The sequence below is a fragment of the Halichoeres trimaculatus genome, unplaced genomic scaffold (assembly GCF_033239565.1).
Source record: "Halichoeres trimaculatus isolate MK-OKI-2021-1 unplaced genomic scaffold, fHalTri1.1 fHalTri1_scaffold_20, whole genome shotgun sequence".
NCBI classification, from domain to species: Eukaryota; Metazoa; Chordata; class Actinopteri; order Labriformes; family Labridae; genus Halichoeres; species Halichoeres trimaculatus.
The window spans coordinates 3673885-3695166 of NW_027437198.1; the positions used below are offsets into that span (position 1 = coordinate 3673885).

Consider the following 21282-nt stretch of genomic DNA (forward strand, 5'->3'; position numbering starts at 1 on the left):
AATAACTCGGCTCCATGTGATCACTATTTATGCTTATCCAAAGTGGAATGGGAACCAGAAATATAATCAGTTTCACTTCAGAGAAAGAAATTAAAAAGAATCAGCCACAGCAAATTCACATCAATCTTTATTGTATTTAGAAATCCACGCATCAAATCTTTTTTAGTATTTTTTTTCCTTTACCATTTACAACAGGGAAGAATGAGGGACAAGCTAGACGTCATGCCTTTCCCAGCAGGCGCGATGCACTACAGGATGGGCTGAAATGGAGGGTAGGGCCAAGAGATACATAAAGTGCTTTTGTCAACAGTTTTCTTCTTTTAATAGAAAATAGGATCAAAACAAAAGGTTTGAGGGTGGAGGGAAAGGACTCAGGGGTCCATGGACGTGACAGAGTGTGAAGAAGGTGAAGAAGGGAGAAAGGTGACAGTTTGATGAGGAGGAGAAGAGTGGTGGGGGTATTTATCTTTAAAAAATAAAAAAGCGTTCCAATGAAAAACAAAAAACGAGTGGTCTCAACCCAGGATGAGGCTGGACTTGCCACCAGGAGGGTTTCTTCGGCCTGTGGTGGAGTTGTTGGCAGCTCCCGACGGGGCTGAGGGTTCCTTCTGCAGCTCCCGCTCCTCTTGTTCTCCATCCTCGAGACACTCTGCAACACAAAACAAAGACCACATGTGAGTCCAAAGCACCAAACTATCAGTCATATTCCTCATGGTGTGCAGTGTTAGAGCTTCAAAACTTAAAAAAAGTTCAATACATTTCATATTGTGCCTGAACCAACAGCTCCAGACTGAGAAGGTTGAATCTAACTAAAGCAGATGGTGATAAATGGCTTTAACAGTGCTGTCTTTTAAAAATGGGAAACACAACAACATAATTACAAGTTTTTTGGCTAAAATTGTGACAGATGGTTCGGATTAAACTCAATCTTAGAGTTTGAACACCACATGAGGGAAATTCACAACTTTCTATTCTTAATGGATCTGTAAAGATGAGGGGTGTTTGGACTCAAAATTCGTCTGACTCATGGACGAGTGTAAGGCTGTATTCAGACCAGAAAAGTCCTTTGGTCCACTTTTTTGGTCCGGACCAAAAGCGGACTTTATTTTTTTCATTTGGCGCGGTTCGTATTCAGAATGTACTTTTTGCAAGTGGACTATATTCTGTAAACACATCCATGTGTGTGAGGATCAGTGCTCTCATTGGACAGCACTGACAAAGGGCGGCACACAGAATACAGACCTGGAAATGGAGGTAAACATGTGTTTGTGCTCTTATTAGAGCTGCAAAATCATTTTCAGTTTCAAGAGCAGCTCCTTCAAAGAAGGCTTAACAACACCGTTTACAATTTTGGAACAGCAAAGACGGATGCGCGCAGCGAAGAGACGCTATGCTCTGCGTGTCCTGACCCACAACATGCTAGCAACAGCGTGGCTAAACAGAAGACGGAGGATCAGGTATGAACCACAGACGGTTAGGTTATGGTGGCTTTAGAGGCCCAAAAGGCGCATGTATCCTGTAGTTAGTTCGGATGGACCTTGGTTTGTATTCAGACCTGCACCGGAGAACAATGAACTGCACCAGAGTTCGTTTGGAAGAGGACCAAGACCACCTGGGTCCAGTTGTTTGGTCCTCACCAGGGTTCGTTTGATTGACTTGAAGAGATTATTGGCTGCCTTGTATTCAAGTCCTCTTTTTTTCTGAAAAGTTTCTTTTTCATTAGAGGATAAAAACAGGGTTTTCCTTTTTTTTTTTTCCATTTTATTTATTTTTTTCCTTTGTTTTTCCTTTTTTTTCTTTTTATATAAAGAAAAAAAAACAAAAAACAAAAAAAAACAGGGCTTTACATCACATGTAATGATGACTGACAGCTGCCGTTCTTGTTTTTTTTCTGGATTAGTAAAACATATAATAAGAGACAGTCAAGAAGAGATTAGACACTCGAAAGAAAATATATAACTTTTGTCATCTGGCTCCACTCAGAGTTCCTCATAGTCTCTACTGTGCAAACTCTGGCTGAACAATGGCGGCGCCTGTGACGGGCGTATTTTGGAGCCATGCTGTCCATTGTATATACAGTCAATAGGCTGAGCAAAGATCAGAGTGTAGCTTAAGTTAGCAGAGCAAGCACCATCAGCCACCAGTCTTCTTTGAAGTTCAGCTTTCACATGATGTAGTTGTTACAAATACCAGTTTAACCAGACAAAGCCTAAGAACTTAGCTCTGTTTTCTAAAAAAAACTGACAAACTGCACCACGCTACAAGATGCCACCTGTCATCTGTGCTTGTTTACATCCAGGTTGTAGGGTGTTGTAGCACAGAGGTAGGTGCCACTAGTGGCTTAACAGCTCATGCCAGTCCTTGCGGTCGGTTTATGTTATTTCCTACAAGAGCGTCAGGGGTACGCCACTGGTTGTCCAGCGGCTTGTGGCACTTCCTAGCATCTCGTGCCGATTCCTACAGGGCATACTGTGTTTTTTTCCCGTCTTCAATAACTAGCTAACATTAGAGCTGGCTCTTTGGCCTTGAATGATTGACGGCAGCTGTTCTACAGATGAAACAACGTTTAACTACGTTTGGGCTGACAAAAACATCATACTTGGTTTAATTGCAGAAAGATTCTGGTTCAGCATTTAGTTAATTAGTTAAGATTAATCAAAAGTTAATACTTGGGGCATGAGGTGGACACGTTATGGCAGTTTGCTAGGATGCTCAACACCGACTTCAGCTTCACCTCTTTGCCTGTGTCGAAGCTAATTAAAAGTTTTTTTGAGCTCCAAGGTGTCTCCAGAGGCCAATGGTGGATATAACTGAGGTTACTCACAAGTTTTGTACATGCGCTGATCAGACTATGGTTTGTAAACTTTTGAGCAAGATGTCAGATTAATCTATACTATTTACAGAATGTTAAGAAAAGAAATAAGTTAGGGGTAAAAATCTAACAACTATACTTAGTGTTATCAAGGCCTCACAGGCTAAATGCTTTAAGTCAAAAGTTTTTATTGGTGAGAGTGCCTGACTGGGGTTATCAGGTGTGCAACAGTGGGCTCTTGTAGTCAGTTATTGGCTGAATTCTTGCAAAATGTGCAGATTCAAGGGCACTTTTAACTTTAATGTCCCTGGCAAATGGAACCACTTGGTTTTAGTTAAAACAAACTTTTTTTCAGGCAGAACAGACACTCAACCATTCAGAGGCTTAGCGTGAGAGAATGAGGCTGCTGCTCTGAAAAACAAAAAAAAAACACAGACAACCACAAAGATCTGAATTTAATGTCACTGCCATAAATGTAGATCCAGGAACTGAAACTACACCCTCTCTGGTGAACATTTCTAAGGCTTTGTGCATGTGTTTTTCAGGTGTGACTGTTGTCATTGTGCAAACATTTAATGGACAGCTGAGCAAATAACAGGAGGAAACATGTTAACTGAGGACAATTATGTATTCAGCTGGATTCAAGAAGGTCACAGCATTTCTGACTTACAGAGATTAAATAGTCTGCAAACACAGCACAGATGGGATCTACCATGACCGCATCAAAGGTTGTTCTACTTGGGAATAAAAGTGCATTTAGCGCAAGCTCTTATAGAAAAAGAAACATAAAGATGAGACGCCGGGGCTTGTACATAAAAGACATTATTAGATTTGTGTGATGAAGCTGATTGTTGTTGGATTTAGTGGTTTTTGTTCATTAAAGCTGAATTTGAAGTTCAATGAATGAATTGGGAAGTCTTTTTTTAACTTTTTGAATAACTTCATATTGTTGTCATTGGCTGTGTCTCGTGGCTTCCCATACAGTACTTCTAAATTCTACACTTGATAAAGGCTAGGACAGGGTATCAATATTTTTGGATACCTGTACCTATAAAGACACCTTCACTTTGATACCAGTTTCTGAACAATTCTTTTTATGATTCCCATTTTATCATGTCAATTCTAACTGATAGAAAATTACATCAAACAATATGGTACAAATCTTGAGCCCTAGTTTTCAGCTGTGGTATTTTTCCCACTCTGAGCAGCTCTCTTATTAAAAATATATAACACAGTCCCGTGCAATGGAACAATTGCAAACAAGTGACAAGTCAGTCTATACTGAGTGCACCTTAAGTGTGTTTAATTGAATTTTCTTCTTCTCATCTTTTTTCAATGTCAAAATGTAATGTCAATCCTCCTCTTCTATCCAGGGTTAGCCTGGATCCAAAACTGACCAAAAGAGAGAAGTGTCAGCATGATTCATTTGCATTCAAATGTCATCTTCAGATTATGGATCATACGTGCTGTCTGCGTTTTTGTGCTTGTGCATGAAGTGTATCATGCTAAAGCTCACCTCTCTGAGCACAGCACACTTGGGCACTCAGTGCAACAGTGCTCAGATAGGGACAGCTGTGTGAGTGTGGAGGACTTGTCTGAGTGTTTTGAATAGGGGAGGGGCTCAGCAATGTGCTCACAGATGCTTGTTGATGAGCAGAGGGTTCTGGAGATCAATGCATGCTTTCACCTCAGTCTCCAAACTCCAGGAATATCACAATACAGAGACAGAGTCGCTAAGTTGGCAACACCTGCACGTTGCAACACGTGTAATATTACAGCCAATTGACTGTGGCATTATGAGGTCTTCATCATGTGATATCATGTGTTGCTAGGCACCGCCCTTTTGGCTATGGCTGCCTTTTGCAGCAACTCTCTCTTCTTTGTCCGTTTCTTGTATTTTTTCGTCTCTTTTTCGTCATCTCTTCATTTGGAGTGGATCATTACTTTGTATGGCTCATTTGTTGGTCATGGACACCAAACTTTTAGTGGTTTCAGCGATATTTTGACCACTTTTCTCCTGTGTTTGTCTGAAGATCCTACATGTAACCATGGCTGCATTGTTTACATGTGAAGTCAGCTGTTAGCAGCCTATAGCATGTCAATGCTAACTGGTGTAAGGCCTGATGTCTTCCCACAAGGTGAGGAGAAGGAGGTGAGGACGACGTGCTGGTTCTCAGGTGTGAGCTGAGAAGTGACAACATGGACCTGTCCTTCCATCCATCGTTATTGGGAATGTAAGATCTATCTCAAAAAGATGGACAAGCTAGCTGTGCTAACCCAGCAACAAAGGGAATACCAGAGGGCAGAGTAGAGCATGACTGAAGAAGCTCAGTCCTGGACCCTGTGGAGGTGGAGACTGGCTGAACTGGACAATGATGGACAAGCTGTCGTCATCTATTTTCTTATGGACCTCTTTGCACTTTCTATACACTTTCTTACTTTTATTTTCTTGATTGCTGCTGTGACTTCAATTTGGTTGTACTTGTTACAATGACAATACAGTTCTATTCTATTCTATTCTATTTTATTCTATTCTAAACCATTTGGCTATCAAAACTTTTGGCTTGTTTTGATACTTGGTCGGTGCCATAAAAGAAGCAAAGTTCAGTAACTGGTCCTATGAAGGCCAACATGAACATTCAGACTTGGAGTCACCACAATGTTTTTATTCATAAAGAAATAAGAGCTCTGAACTACACCTATAGGAGGAGATAAGCTACCAGACTGCAGGATCTGAGCAAAATGAGGCTGAATGTTGAAAAACAGATGCTGTATAAACTAAGTTTGTGGTTGCAAACCAAGTGACCACAGTGCACAGTCAAGCAAAGCTGTTTCCTTGGTAAGTCTGCCCTCTTTCACAGCTGCTCTAGCAGAAGCCTCTCTTTCCTCTAACCACTCTTTTGATCGTGGTTTAACAGAAACACAGAAAATGAAGTGCACTTACATATCAACCTGATGCAGTAACAGGGCAAATAAGTGTGCTTTAATTTGTAAACCATCTCAGAGAAAGAGACAAACCATCCATTAGCTCTGGAGCCAGCTGCTCTCTCACACACCAGCACCTGGAGGTTAATAAAAAGCCCTTACTAAGTGAAACCTGTAATCTGAGAACAGCTGCTCGACTACAGACCATCGCACCATCATGACAGGGGAAACCACATCAAAGGGATCATGTGATGTTGACTCAGACAGGGAGAACATGTGTACAGTGTTTTAATAAGTTAGCTCTGGAATTCCAAGAAGGAGTGAGACATGGGGGTCAGGTTTTCTGATTGAGCACCGAGCTGTTTACGAATAATCTAAGTCATGCAGTGCTGTTTAGACATAGGGTAAGTGGGACAAACACTCTGAAAGCCTCTTTATAAACTACTGAAGTGTGCTGGAAACTTACCATCATTTGCTGGTTCTTGGCCATTTTCACTCTAAGGAGGAGAGGAACGGGTATCAGAACAAAGTCTTCCTCCACAGGAAGAAATAAAGACATCATTGCAAATGCTGTTTCATTATCTCATTACATTTCAGTTAAAATTATGCAATTCTAAATAATTCCAGCTGTGTCAGGCATTAAATACTGGCATAACCCCAGATTAAGGATTAAACATTCATAAAGATACAACTGTCTGTGGAGAATCTACCAAAACAACATCCTGGGTCTGTTTCAAATACATGGATAAATTCTTCCACCCCCCTGATTTTTCCACTGAACTGTTTGGAATTATAGTTAATCTACGACTGTGTGCTCTTTAGCTCCAAACTAGGCTGCAGCTTTGTTTTGGAAACAGCGCCTGTCTGGGTATATGACACGTACCTCTTTCTGGTTCCACACCAAGGCTGCACCAGAGTTGTGGATGGTGGTCAGTTCTGGCTCGGGGTTCTTGGGGAAGAGGAGAGGCTGCTGGCACCGCCTGAGGGGGGCAGAGGGCTCCCCGCACAGGGTTCCTGTTGGTGCCCCGGCTGGATAGGAAAAAAAACCACTTTGTAAAGACAAATACCAAACTTTAATAGCTTTTAAAATGTATTTCTTTCAGTGCTGCTGATGTTAACACTGTTAGCATTTCTGTGAAACACTTTGAACTGTTCTTTGTGTGAATGCTTTATCAATAACCTTACCATGCCTACGGGTCACCTTTGAGCTACAACATGCCATTTTATTCTAAAGGGCTGTACACCAACAGCAAACAGCTTTTCTTGTGAAGCACATTCTTGTGATTTGAAAAGAAGCATGAGAAAACTCTCTTTATGATTTATGCTGTTTTTGCCTGCTGGTTAAGTCACGCGCACCATGTGCAGAGGCTGTGGAGCTCAAGCTGGAGGCCATGCTTTGACTGCAACTTGCAGATCCTGGTTTCCTGCTCTCTATGCCCTAGGGGCGGGAACCCAACTAGGTACTTTTATAGGCACCAACCAAATTTGGTCTGCAGTGCTGACAACTGATTCACGTAAAGCAAAAGGTACCATGATTAGATACTTAAACGCGCCCTTGTGGCTGTGACAGAGTGGAAGAGTAGCTGATTTTCCCTACTGGACATGAACACAGCATTGCAAGGTTATCCCTGGAAAAAATTAATGTTAAATTGAAAAACTCAGATTTTATTATTAAACAAATTCACATCTATTACCACATAAACACACAAAAAAGTTCAGAAAATAGGTACTGTTGAAAACTGATAATGATTGTCAGGTACCAAGCATCAGTACCACATCATTCTAAATGTGAAAGGTACCCAGCCCTACTATGTGCCGTACTACCATTGTAAATAACCCCAAACATGACTCCAATAAAAGGACAACTAGAGATGGGTACCTTTCACATTTGAAACGATACGGTACCGATGCCCGGTACCGATGCCCGGTACCGATGCCCGGTACCGATGCCCGGTACCGATGCCCGGTACCGATGCCCGGTACCTGGCAATCGGTACCAGTACTCAACGGTACCAAGTTTCGGTACTTTTTTGTGTTTATGTGGTAAAAAATATCAATTTGTTTAATAATGAAATATAAAAAAATTCAATTTAACAAATTTATTCTTCAATATATAACCTTGCAATGCTGTGTTCATGTCCAGCATGGAAAATCACCTACTCTTCCACTGCCTCACAGTCACAAGGATGCATTTAGGTACCTAAACATGGTACCTTTTGGTTTTACATGAACCGATATCCCGTACTTTTGGCAGAATTCAGTCGGTACCTATAAAACTACCTAATTCGGTACTCATCCCTAAGGACAACTAACCTTAACTAAGCATTTTGTGCATGTGTCTTGATTATCAACGATTTTCTATGAGCGGTTATTGATTTTCCATTTGACAGGAAACCAAAACAATTGCACCTATAAAAAAGAGTCAGTTGCTGAATTACATCTTTCATTAAAAAACAACTCAAAGCCCTTTCTGTGTAGTGAAGTTGTTAGTTTGAAGTGTATCAGGCTAGCAAACGTTCACACTCTTGCAAATAAGTGTCCACATTTGGAAGTTTTTTTTTCCTGTAGAAAAAAAAATGCAGCTTTGGAGCTGTGTGTGTTCACAGCTGTGTAATGCCTTGCACATTCATGACAACTTATTGTAGCTTTACAACACAGAAATGAACTAGGGGGTCTAAACACAACTCTGACAAGATGGTGTGAGACTACAAGTGTAAATATCAGACACTAACACAACTGTCTCAAGTTTTTCTCCTTTCAGTGAAATGTTCTTTGGATTATAACTTTATCTGACCTGAATCATCAAAACTAGAAAGTAAGGAATCAATCCAATTAGCTGTGAGGCTCAGCAGAAACACAGGACTAATGTCTTTTGTCACTCTAATCACATCATGTTTGAACCCCCTCACATGTTGTAACAGACTGTGCTGTACAGCTCCAGTGAGGCATGATGGGAAACCAAATATCTGAATGGCAGGAAACACTGTGTGTGCTGTCTTTAAGTCAAAGCAACTTACAGTTTGGTTTCAGAAATAATGACAGAGTGAGTGCTCTGTATTTGTTTCTGTTTCTTTTTTAAAGTAGTGTTAGAGTGAGTGCTCTCACTGCTATAGACAATCTTTGACGTTTCTTATCGCTAACTTTGTCTTGTGTCCAGTTCTGAGACTGGGGAGAGATAAACAGAGTGGACTTCACCATATTGATCATGTATTCACAACGCTTCAGCCAGCACGCACTGTGAGAACAGCATACTGTGGATGACAGAGATAATGTTCTTTTAGAGCCCAAAAACAACGAGCAGCTTTTCACTTAAAATAGTCAAAAAGTTCAGTGAAGAAATGCTGGACACTTGGCTACATGATATCTTATTGACTACATGATGGAAGGGGCGGGAAAGGATCAAATGATCGATGATGGTTTCAGTTAATGAATTACAGAAGAACGGTCGTAAAAGAATAAGGCTGCAATGTTTGATTTGAATCGACACACGTCTGTCAAAACTAGTGCACGGCTCTAGTAAGTGTATGCAGTACACTTCAAGTCAGTGCAAGTATCCGATTTGAGATGTCACTGACGTTTGTTACCATCAAAAAGGGGCGTTATTTGTTAGTATCAGCCAAACGAGTGTGAAAATTAGAAACACTCACATGGAACATTCTTGCACCCCTACTTTATGTTTCCTAAACTTTACAACCTAAAGCTGAGATTATTATTTTATTTTCAATTTGCTTGGCGAGCTACATATTGAGGGTCAGTGAACTAAATGCTAAAAAAACATAAGCCTGCAAAAAAAAAACCATTTGGATTGTATACATGTTTTAAGTTCAAGATATCCTCCTGACTACCAGGACAAAAAATATTGTCCAATCACAAAGATTTTAAGATTCCCCAATCTTTGTGAGGTTATTAAAATACTGAACACATTTTTTTGAAAAAAAGTTTTTTATATTTCAGATATTATGTGTCTACTACAGTGGACATTGGAATGCCGTACATGTGAAACTGCACCTTGATGGCAATCATTTCGTGCCAAAGAAAATACCAAAAAGTAAATTTAAGAACAAGTTTAACTTGGAAACACAAAGAAAAACTTTGCACTTTGTGAACATTAAATATGTTTTGCCCTTGCAGCCGGATCTGCGACACCTTGCTGCATATGTTTTTGTCTCCATTTCTGGAAGATGGATGGCATGTTGGAGTTTTACTCAGCAATCGCAAGCGGCCTTGACACCTAGACAAACCTTCTGTCTTCCTTGGACCTTTTTTACAACACAAACTGAAGGTGTACTTTGGATTCTTGCTCCACAGTTGACGCCGACTGGACTTAGATGTGGACTGGTCTGCTTCATCTGACTCCCCTGCATCTGCTTGCCCTGCCTGAATTTCAGAGCTCTCTAAATCATCTTCCTCTGCATCTTGATCTTCATCAGACAACTCAATATCTGAGTTTCCATCAACAACTGCAGTAAAATTCTCTCTGCTTCTGAGAATGAGTCCCTTTCTTGTCATTTGAAAAAAACAGAAAAAAATGAAGAAAATAACTACAAATGTCCACTACGGAGGACAATTTTTAAAAACTTAATTACAATGATAAAATACAGTAAAAACTGACAATGTTCAAATGTGTTGTTTAGAGTCCCATATAAAATATGCCACCAAAATTTCAAGCCAAAATTTGCTGATTAAAAAGTTATATACACTTACTTTTCCTCTTCCCATAAAATGCACTTGCACTGGTGGACGCCATTTTCCTTAATGAAAAAGAGAAAGGTACCAAAGCCCCACCCTTTAACATTTGGTATTATTGAAAAGCCCTAAATATTCTCTATAGATGGCATGAGGAGTTTATTCAGTAGTGTGAAGTAAGTGGAAGATATCTAGGTTTAAAAATGTCCTCCACAGACGACAAATTTGAACTACAGGTAGTCAGGAGGATATAGTCATACTTCTACTGGCAAAGTTCAAATCCTCAAGATTTTACTGTAACAGAAACGCAGCACATACAACAGTATACTCATTGTTATAAAAATCCTTTTATGCAGAACATTAGTAAAACCTGTTTTTTGGTTGTACCCATCAGGATCATGCAGATGATGACATCTTGCAGGCAGTTCTTGCTTGCTTCCTACTGTGTGGATTTTTTCACCTCACTTGTGCCTCAACTCACTGAGATGACTTGAGAAACAGACATGTGTCCTTCAGGCTACAAGAGAAAAAAGTCTCACTATTACTGTTCAGGTTTTTGATCAGTTCAAACAGAGGTCATATAAACCTCACCCTGAGGTACATTTTAGATTTTAAGTTTTCCTCCTCTCAGCCAATAGATTACTTTGAAAGTAGACAGGAAGCACAGGAGACACATGACCAAACATGAGTCAGGCTTCAGAGAGTGGAGTCATGCCATATGGACACTAATCCAATTAGTCACCCCAGGCCCAAATGTAACAACTCCATGAGGCAACTGTGCGTACCACAAGCTTCATCTCCTCTGATTCGACTGAACATCATTGACTGTAAAAACACGACGCAAAAATCAGCGAGAATCAACAGGAGACATCATCAAATCCGCTTGGGCGTCTGCAACAGACCCAGAAACACGGTGGAACACTTCCAGGCAGACAGCCCCAGTGCCAAAACTCACATAACCCCGTAGCGCCTGCATATTCCTTTAGCAGAAAGAGCATTAAAACTCAGTGTTTGGCTGCAGCAAGGAAACAGGCTGTGCTAACCAAAGCCACATAAGGTAACAGCAAAGCTCCAGCCCAGAGAACCAGGGAGGGACAGACAGACAGAGTGTCTTTGTCATAGGGGGGGAGAGCGGCTGCTGAAGGAGCGGAGGAGTGCTCATTGTTTTTAATGGAGTGATGTGATTCAGTACAGCTGAGAGTTTCCATCACACAATGAGAGCTCCTTCATTACCAGCTCCCTATGTCTGAGGCTGATCAATCCACTGGGTAGTGAACAACAAACAGCAAATGGAAGAGGATTAAAGCAGATCCACAGGCCAGACTCATGCATTACATTATCATCACTCCAATACATAGCTTTCAACTTAACCTCATAGGCCTCCTGGGTCCATGGCGTTTACGGTCTCTATCAGAGTGCTGCTGACCTCACAGGAAAGCAGAAATCATGCTGCTGCTGCTAGCCTCGGCTTCCTGTGAGATTACAGAGTGCACATCATGTGGGCAGGAGCTGAGGGCACTTGGACAAACCAACGACTCTGGAATCTGAATGCCCCAAAATCCTGACGTACTTTGTGAAACGGAATCATGTGCTAGCGGGAAAAGAATAGCAACACAGAAAAATCTGAAGAGGATTTTTCGACTGGATCTCGAAGGAATGAGGAGTCGTAAACTCTTACAACCACAGCATTTCAATGCTGCACTGGTTATGTTTTATTTCTCCAAGGCCTTTTTTTGTTTCAACTTCCTGAATATGCAATAAACATCACGTTGGTTCAAGCTAATATTTGGAGTAGACTTTCCCTTGCTTGTTATGCATTTTCTATGCATGCACACAGAGCCGGACTCTCTGTTTCGAGAGAATGCTTCTCTTGTCACAGATCCCACGTTTGTAGCTGAGTTGCAACCATATGAAAAAGTCTACTTTGAATGAGTTAATATTTGAGTGATTCTATAATAATGGATACATTTCAAGTCCATGGGGAATACTTATCAATTTTATCAAATATTATTTTTAAAGGGGACATATCATGCTTGTTTCTCCTTTTCACTATACCAGACTCGGATGCCTGTAAAGCATTTCTGCCCTCAGTACAAGTCATTTAGTTCCTTCATTGCCCCACAATAGCGTTCTCAATATCCTCATTAGGCCATTCTGAAGATCTCGTTGAAACGCTCCGTTTGGAGAATGACCTCCAGTAACCTCGCAACGTCACAGCCCTTTGTGCTCTGATTGGTCAGTTCTATCAGAGGGGCGGAGGGGGTAGAGCCAGGGGGGGGTTTTGCAGCATGGCAGTATTTACAAAATCGCCATATTGGATGGGGCAGACCGAGCGAGTTTGCTGTTTGCCAAAACTTCACCATAAGGCATTGACAGCACTAATAAAATGGCAGAGTGTAGGATACGTCCTTTTGTATTGGACCCCGAGTCAGACCCGGATGGTTCTGCAGCTCAGGAGGAAGAAAATCCACCTCAACACAGATCATCTCAGGATGCTTCAGTGTGGTGAGTCAAACCGGTACTATAACATGTATAGTTTATACGTGGAAATATAGGCAGACTTCACCAATAAACTATTTCTATAACAGGGCTCCATCCTGCTCCTTCTCTTTTCTCTGTCTGTTTTATCCATCATGCTGAAAGTGTAGTCTAAAGATCGCCTCTACTGTCAGTTTCTCACTATGTTATTACCGCAGCATTATTGTGGTCCAGGTTCACAGTGCATGTCAGAACAAGCATGCAAACATCACAGTCTCACAAGTATTACGACGTCTGCTAAAACTACAGTGTTTTAACTGCTAATTCACCATGTAAAGCCAAGCTGCTCCGCAGAGCAGAGTCCCTGCATCCAGCACTCAGTCAGTCGGCTCTTGGTGGGTGTATCCCTTGGTGGCGGTTGTGTGACTAACTGACATCATGGAGGAGGAGCTGCTTCATCAGATTACTCCAATAAAAAGAAAGGTACCTCGTGTCGTCACGATGGTCGAAATCTCGCGGCCAACTGGCAATGATCTATTTTCAGAGGCATCAAATCTCGTTCTAGGATATCAGAAAAAATACAATATCTCATTTTTTTGAAAATTCAGGGGGTGAAAGGTCTTGTTTTCAAATGTATTATATCATATGTATTATATCATATGTAAGTATTAAATCAGGCATCAGCATGATATGTCCTCTTTAAACATAAAATTGTTTTAAAAACTATTTAAATAATTAATTTAGATAAAATAATACACTTTGTGTATTTTACTCATTGAAAAAAAAACCCTATAAATCAGCAAGGGTTTGCTCCAAAGTCACATGACTTGAATCAGTTGAGGTCACATCCTTTTTGGTTGAAACCATTAAGATTTCATCAGAATGATTGTCTGTACATGGTGCGCTTTAATTGTTTATCAACGAAAATGTGAAGACATATGAGGTGATGGAGTTCAGGTGGTGATATGTTCAAGGTCTGGAGTTGGCACAAGGGCCAAAAAATTGAGAAAATGTCAACTGTGTTAGCGTTACAAAATGTAGTGTTGTAGAGACAGGTTTCTCTCTTCTTGTCCTGTCAGCTGTGTTACATGTGGTGTTTGTGCCATAATTCTTTTCAATTTTGGCTAAACTGTGATATAAATGATGAGGGATATTTCTAGGGAGCATAGTCTGTCTTAGAAATGTTTAATAAATCTAATAGAGATGTCCCAATATTACATTTTCACTTCCGATACAATACCAATACTATAGCATTGAGTATTGGCTGATACCGATATTAATCCGATACGATATCAGCATCAAACATGCACACTTTTCTTACTTATTCTGTAGTATGTCTGTCATGTTAGAAAAGGCTTGATTAAGTGATATTATTCAAACACAGAACAGTAGTCAGCAACAGTAGGTATGAAGAAAAACTGACCCATTTATTATTAACCAATGGGTAACAGAAACTGCTTATATTGGAGATTTTGGATGCATTCCGATACGATACCGATACTTGTTTTTTTGCTGATATAGGGCCGATATCCGAAATCAATATCAGACTGGGACACCTCTAAACTCTAAATTCAGTACAATATGGAATGATGCTTATAAAAAGTCAAATTTTTTTTCCAAAACAAAGTTGACAAAATAATGCGCCACAATTTTTTGTAACTTAAATATTTAAGAAATCATTAAAACCTAAGCTTGAAAATGAATGGATTTAGTACGTTCCAAACAAATAGAACATGAAGCAAAAAATTAGTTTTTTTTTTAATTTTTTGTATACCTGAAATGTTCCTCTGATTATAGAATCACTCATTTCAGTTATGAAAAAAGGCCCCTGCTAAACCCTGTGATAAAGTCTCACTGAGCTTGACTGTCCATGTATCCAACAGCCCCTTCATGAAGGGCCTCAACAGGGAGAAAGTAGGTCAGCACGAGCTGAAGGTAAGGAGTGGCTGCAGCCTCTGCCACAAGTTGCAAATGAACACGAGGAGGAAAAAAGGCAGAGAGGTCGAACAGCAGCCGGATTATTCAGCTGATGAGACGGTTCCATTAAGCCCGTCTGAATCTGCATCAATTACAGACTTGGAGAAAGACAAACAAAATTTAATCACAGCAGGGGAAACTTTCTTTTCCTTTCTTTTAGCCTCTTTTTTTTCAAACCTCAAGAAGGAATAGTTCCACTCTCAATCGTAAGAAATGACGATACTTCAAGGCTCTGAAATACTACACTGATAAAAAGAAAATAACTCATCTTCCCACAGCTAATGTTCCTCTCACTGGAAAATCACCTGATGGTAAACAATCCTCAACAGAAATGTGTTTATAAAATCAGAGTGAGAGTAGAGAGGCTAACGGTGAGGTCAATGATAATCCAAGTAAACAAGACGCTGCTTTAACATCATCTGGGGTTAAGCTAGGATTCATTTTGACCTCAAATTACAAAGTAAGCTCTTCTTACTGTCTAATACGGACACCTATGAGGCTCATGACAAGATGAGATCTGTTCTTTAATACAAGATCTCTAATTCCAATCAGTAGCGACTAGCCAGCGCTCTATTACATTCACACTGGAAATCTTTTTTTCTTCTCTTTTTTATTCAGTTTCACATAAAAAAAACGTTACTGCAGAGACAGAATTGATGCTGCACTTTTTGCAACCTAGAGCACATTATATCAGAGCTAAAGGCCATCAATGAAGCAAACAAAAAGAAGTATTTCAAAAGGATCTCCACAAGATGGCACGCCAAAGCAAACAAACCTGTCCATTTACACCAGGAGTTCATCCCCAGGTCACACACACACAATGGTCCTCAAACCTGTTATAGCAATAAACCGCGCTTGTTCTGCCAGAAACAAAATAATATCCTCCTCCAGCTGTATCCATTAAAGTGGAAAACGAGCAGAAGGCTTCCTTCTAGTTTGACCCAGACCCAAGAGAAACAATGCAAACAGGAAGAGGCTTTACTGTCAGCAGCTGCTGGCTGCAGAGGTCACAGGCAGAAATGATGATTTTAAGGTAGATTCCTCTTCGTCCACACGCAGGAAATTTGATGCACCATGTAACTGGTTTGCTACAAAACGGCCAGTGTGAAAACATGTGATCTGTAACTTGTGAGGAACTCACAGCCCTCAGCTGAAATGCAATCTGTGCTCTGCAGGGCTGGAAATTTTCTCTTTGTGCTATTCTTTTGAAGAAATATGTGAAACTTAAAACCCCTGTGGATCTGACTCAAGCAAACACAACCGTGGTATCACAACCCATTATCTTCTTAAACATTCATACATACATATATTTTTAAATATATATATATATAAATATATTTATATATATATTTTTAAATATATATATATATAAATATATTTATATATATATATATATATATATATATATATATTGGGGCTGCAGCTATCGAATATTTTAATATTCGAGTATTCTACTGAAAATCCCATCGATTAATCGGATAAAATACATTTTTGTTTAGTTAAAGAGCAGTTATTTTTCCGAATGAAAATCTTTCTCTTTAAGAAATAGAATGTTCTGATACAGCATGTCAATAAGAGCACTTGCTTTGGTAGCTCCAAAATTTGTAAACTCACTTTGACACATTTTTTGTGCTTTGTACATCTCACCAAATGATGTGGACCCAAATGGCACCCGTTTCGTAGAATGACCCATTAGTCTCCAAACTCCAGAAAAGAAGCAAGATTTGTTGCTAGTTGCTATTTTGTATAAGAGGTAGCTTGAGGGGTCTGAAAACTTTCTTAATATGGCCTCAGCTCTATTTGAAATACCACTCTTTGATCTTTTTAAAATTAAACGATTCCTCGAGGCAGAGAAAATTACTCGAGTATTTTTTGTAATCAAGTACCTCGAATCATTCGAGGTATCGTTTCAGCTCTTGTCAGCTTGTTGCTGTGGACCAGTTAAATACCACAGACAGGAGAAAGCCTGTAAGCAACAGCTTATAGCAAGTGAAGCCATAATTATTAGAGCTCCCCCGGGTGACCTGGATATGGATTACACTGGAAAAATAAATCCCAAGTCAAATAAAAAATTGCAAATTTAGTCTTGGTGATTTTATGTTAAAAAAATATTAATTGCCAGCTCTGCTGAGTCATGTTATTGAGTATCAAAGGAATAACAGAAGCGGTTCCTTTACTGATCTGAGGGATTTTTGAGATTTCCAGTTAAATGTCTGTTTTGGTTTGTTAGTCCTGCAGCTCCACCAGCACTTTATGTCAAAGCAAATCAAGGTGATATTTTTGCTTCACATCTCAGTAAGAGAATGGGGCGTGATACTTCCAATAAATGGTGCAGTGGTGCCTGAATTTGTTCTCAAAGTTCTGAACACAGTGTTGAAAAATTGCTCTGTGGCTTTAACTGGTGTTAATATGATGATGCAGAGCCAAAGTCCTGACACCCACACTCAAGATCTGCAGCTAAAAATAAACCAAACCAGTCAACATTAACATCTGTGGAGGTCAATACTTTAAGAAGAATACTCACACTGGAGGTGAAGGTTGTGTGTAAGGGACTGTTTCAAATCACACACAGAAGCATAACAGAAACTGAAACTCAGTACCAGGAAAGTCGCCTTCAGAACAACAGCTTTGGATTGACTTCTTTTCCTATTTAAAGTGTCTCCCTCTTTATATAAACCATCTTTAAGGAGAAGAATAAGAGTTCATGATGTCTGGCTGAAGTTTCACCTGTGTGATTATAAGCATGCCTAAACCCACCACTGAGCTGGCACCATGAATGTTTAATTCAAGCTTCTCTGGCTTTGTGTTTCCACTGACCTTGACAACTCAACGGCCTTTAAAGGTCTCACATCCGCTGCTGCATTTCTCTGCCCCTCCTTACGTCGTAAAGCTTCCCCTGAGTCTCTCCCAGGCCACACGTTCACCAATTGACACATTTTTAACTGACCTATTTCTTTCCATTGAGAGCTACTCCTCAACTCCATTTAATATAGCCTGGTTTCAAATTACCCTTATCCCAGTACTCCAGGGTTTTTGGCTATCACACTCGTGGGATATTCTTTCCATCAACCAAAACGGAAAAATGCTAAATAACACAAAAAATGTTTTCCTAGCTGAAGATTTAGTCCTGTGTTTTCTGCTTACTCAAGGTGTCTGGTTGCTGTGTCATGTTTGGAAAGAGTGAACCTGTTATTATATGCTCAATTTTCTCTTTCTGATGCAAACAACCGGTTAATGTTTCCTCATGAATTAGATCAGTGCTGTTTCCCCTGTGTCTGCTTTTGAAAACGGAAACTGAGCTCAGGTTAATCTGAGGGATGTTAGATTGAATTACTGGGTGGGTTGTTCCTCCGATGAGCATGGGGGTCATCAGGTTCTGCGAAGATGCTGGAGGCCATCTTGTTTCTGCGCTGGGGGGTGGTGTTTTCATCTGAGCCGAGACTGAAGCTGGAGTCCCCACCTGGCGGTCGTAGTACCCTGGAGAGCAACAAATGAAGAATTAGGATGATTTCTAATTGACACCCTGCTCCATGCTGCTGAGGCTGATCTGAAGCACACAGCCCCTGTCACATGCTAATGAAAAGACACAAAAAAAATCAATGCTCAAATATAACATGAGGATGCCTCCAGCCACTTGGAGCCTTCCTGACGACTACGCCCTAAACCTTTAATAAACATACCAGTCTCACGAAAACACACAGGCTAGGCTAGCAGCAAGGTCTCTGCTCCCTAAGCCCCGGCTGTCAGCCTGTCAGACACACAGTCGCAATCTCTGCCCGGCAGCTGACTCCCCTCACACATAATCACAGAGTTAGCTGGCTAGCTGCTGCCTCTCATACAGATTCTTTTGCTATGACACACAAGGGAATGGTGTCAGTTCCTGGAAGCATTGTTGGACAATTATTAAATGAGTCAATCAAATTTGATACCCCATTTGGGTCAAAAAGAAGACAATGTGGGTGAAGAGTTTGTGGTCCACAGCTAATATAGGTCACCCAATAAAGAGACTTTTCTAGACCAACAAAGGAGACCTGCATGCAGGCTAGTGCAAGGCAAACAAAGCCCACTTTGCTCCGACATTCCTTCGGCCACAAGCTGAACAAAAGGAGCGCGATAATGACCAGGGAAACAGTTTTTCCTTGCTGTGCTGAAGGACGGACAAAAACTGATGTGTTTGCAGACCCCTGCCGGACCCCTCCCTCTTTTTTTCCCCAGCAAACTCTCCTCTCTCCTCAGAGTCCCTGAAGCCACCAGCTGACACACTGAGCAGCTGTCTAAGGGCCAGGCAGGCAGATGGAGGCCAAAAAACAACCCAGCTCTATGAAGAAAGAGCCGAGGAGGAAAATCTACCCAGCTCTCACTGCAGGCTATGCATTTTCTCAACCAATTCTAACATCTACATACTCGTGTCTGTCACACTTGGCTGTGACAGTAATGCCGAAACCAGACTTTACCTCCTGGCCAGAGGGGATGAGCTCATGCTTTCCACGCGGATTGCATTGAGGGAAAAGCTTTAAGCCGCCTGGCAGCAGACCCCACCCTAGAATGAAACTGCAAATAATATCAATAAATGAAATTTTTGGGGGGTAGCTGGAGGGCAGCTTCATGCAGGTGGAGCTCAGGAAGATCTATCTGAGCTCCAGAGCCAAAGATGGCACGTCTGATAAGGAGGGTGGGAGGCTTTTGATGGCCTACAAAGATTTTAGCCTCATTCTGCAGAAGTTGCTGCTGTACGGATCCCTTTGATCGGCCAGCAACAGAAATGACCAGCAGCTCGCAAAAGGGGCTTTAAGGAGCAAAAGCAAAAGAGCTAAGGAAAGATTTACAGGCTTAGCTGGCTCAAAGCCCCCACCCAAGCCCCCGCATCATCAGAAAACAGCATGCGGCTTCAAAACGCTTAATGACTGACCGAGATTTGACTTGCTGACACCGAAAAGGCTAATTGAAGAGATTTTCCTTAAAAGTCTGGATTATATGCACTGAAATCTGCAAGGTAGCCGCAGTTTAAGGTCATTTTTCTCGCATTATTTTCAGTGCAAAGGGGCAGGAATACAACCAGACGAGACGCATCACACACTGGCAAGATACGCCTGCATGCCTGGAGGATGAGTGGCCTCTCCGGTTGTTTTTCAAGTAATAAAGAGACTAAAAAGATTCAGTTTAATCTGTGGGAGCTCAAAAAACTTCACAGTAACAAACAATGAGCGATTTCGCTCAACCCGTTAATGACATACGCAGACCGAAGTGCCTCGTCTGGATCCTCCAATCGATCAAACGTGCACCACAGCTTGTGAGCCGGGGCTTTAGTCTGTTATTGGAAAACTGTTGTTGAAACACAACTATTTTAGTTCTGAACTTAACACTATTTTCAACTCCTCACAGCGGTGTAAACCCACACCGCCAGACGAGCTGTGACTTGAACTGCAAAAAGTTATTTAGCGGTCGAGTTCAAACGTCAGGTAAGTTAGCTCTAACCTAGATAGAGGAGGAAATCATCCCCTCGCTTTTCAGCTTTCTTCAACTACCAATTGTTTTATAAAGCACACACACAGGCCAAACAACAAACTTATATGGAGCATCAGTCGCCAAATAAGATTAACTTAATTGGCAAGATGTGACAGTTGAACTAAATCCAGAAAAATCCCTCGCCTGCCAGCAGCGGGCTGCCGTTGAATGGCAGGCTGCCTCAGAGCAGAAAAAGAGGCACTTCTTTGTTCCTCCGCGAGGCGTTTTCACCTCCTATTACCTGGAACTGCTCTTTGCGCCAGGTTCCATTCCTTTAAAGGTGGTCGTCGTCGTCATCTTTACGGAGTAATTTCGATGTATCGGCAGGAACAAACAGTCTATGAGAAAGTAATGTAAAAAAGTACTCCTTCTTTCCCCTTAGAGATGCGACAGGATACAGACTCCACCCGACACTGAAAAACATAACGAAGACCAGATCCGCTGGTTCTGCGGTGCCAGCCCACGAAACCCATCCCACCAGCTTTCGACCCGTTCTGATTGGATAGAACGCCAAGAAACTCCTTCCTGATTGGACAGGATATTACAGAACTTGGCTGTCATTGGACAGAACCGCATAGACAGGCTCGCTTGTTGATGGCAAGTCTTTGGCATAATGTCAGTGGTCATACAGTAGTCTACATCCCCGAGGGCTTGTTTCTATTAACTTATCTTACCACAATGGTTACTACAGTCCGCAAACTATTTGAGCATCTAAGGTTAGGCGCATGCTTCAACTTCTACCTCCTGCAGAAAATATATGAAGTCTTACCTTCATTCTTAAAAAGCACACAATTCTTGCTCTTAGCCCAGAGTGTACACAAATATTTCATCAGTTTTTATTTGTTGCCCCGTAATGAGTCATTTGCAGGTCTCTGAATCTTGATTTATTAGTGTTCTCA

The 21282-nt window shown here is 41.0% G+C and overlaps 1 protein-coding gene across 1 annotated transcript; it reads right to left on the minus strand.

Moving 5' to 3' along the window:
- Nucleotides 1–114: 114 nt before the first annotated feature.
- LOC141809043 (jupiter microtubule associated homolog 1-like) lies at nucleotides 115–20821 on the minus strand. Its single transcript, XM_074695850.1, has 5 exons — nucleotides 20625–20821; nucleotides 18213–18355; nucleotides 6621–6766; nucleotides 6204–6234; nucleotides 115–649 (listed from the first exon to the last, which is right to left on the minus strand). Exons 1-5 carry the CDS (start codon nucleotides 20678–20680, stop codon nucleotides 516–518), a joined length of 510 nt encoding a protein of 169 aa, XP_074551951.1. The 5' UTR covers nucleotides 20681–20821; the 3' UTR covers nucleotides 115–515.
- Nucleotides 20822–21282: the final 461 nt, after the last annotated feature.

Excerpts from the sequence above, each read along its gene's own strand:
- LOC141809043 (XM_074695850.1), bottom strand. The coding sequence starts at position 20,680 with ATGACGACGACGACCACCTTTAAAGGAATGGAACCTGGCGCAAAGAGC. Across the intron at positions 6,767-18,212 it reads TCGGAGGAACAACCCACCCA|CCGGGGCACCAACAGGAACC; the intron begins GTAATTCAATCT and ends TTTCCTATCCAG. Across the intron at positions 6,235-6,620 it reads TGGTGTGGAACCAGAAAGAG|AGTGAAAATGGCCAAGAACC; the intron begins GTACGTGTCATA and ends TCTCCTCCTTAG.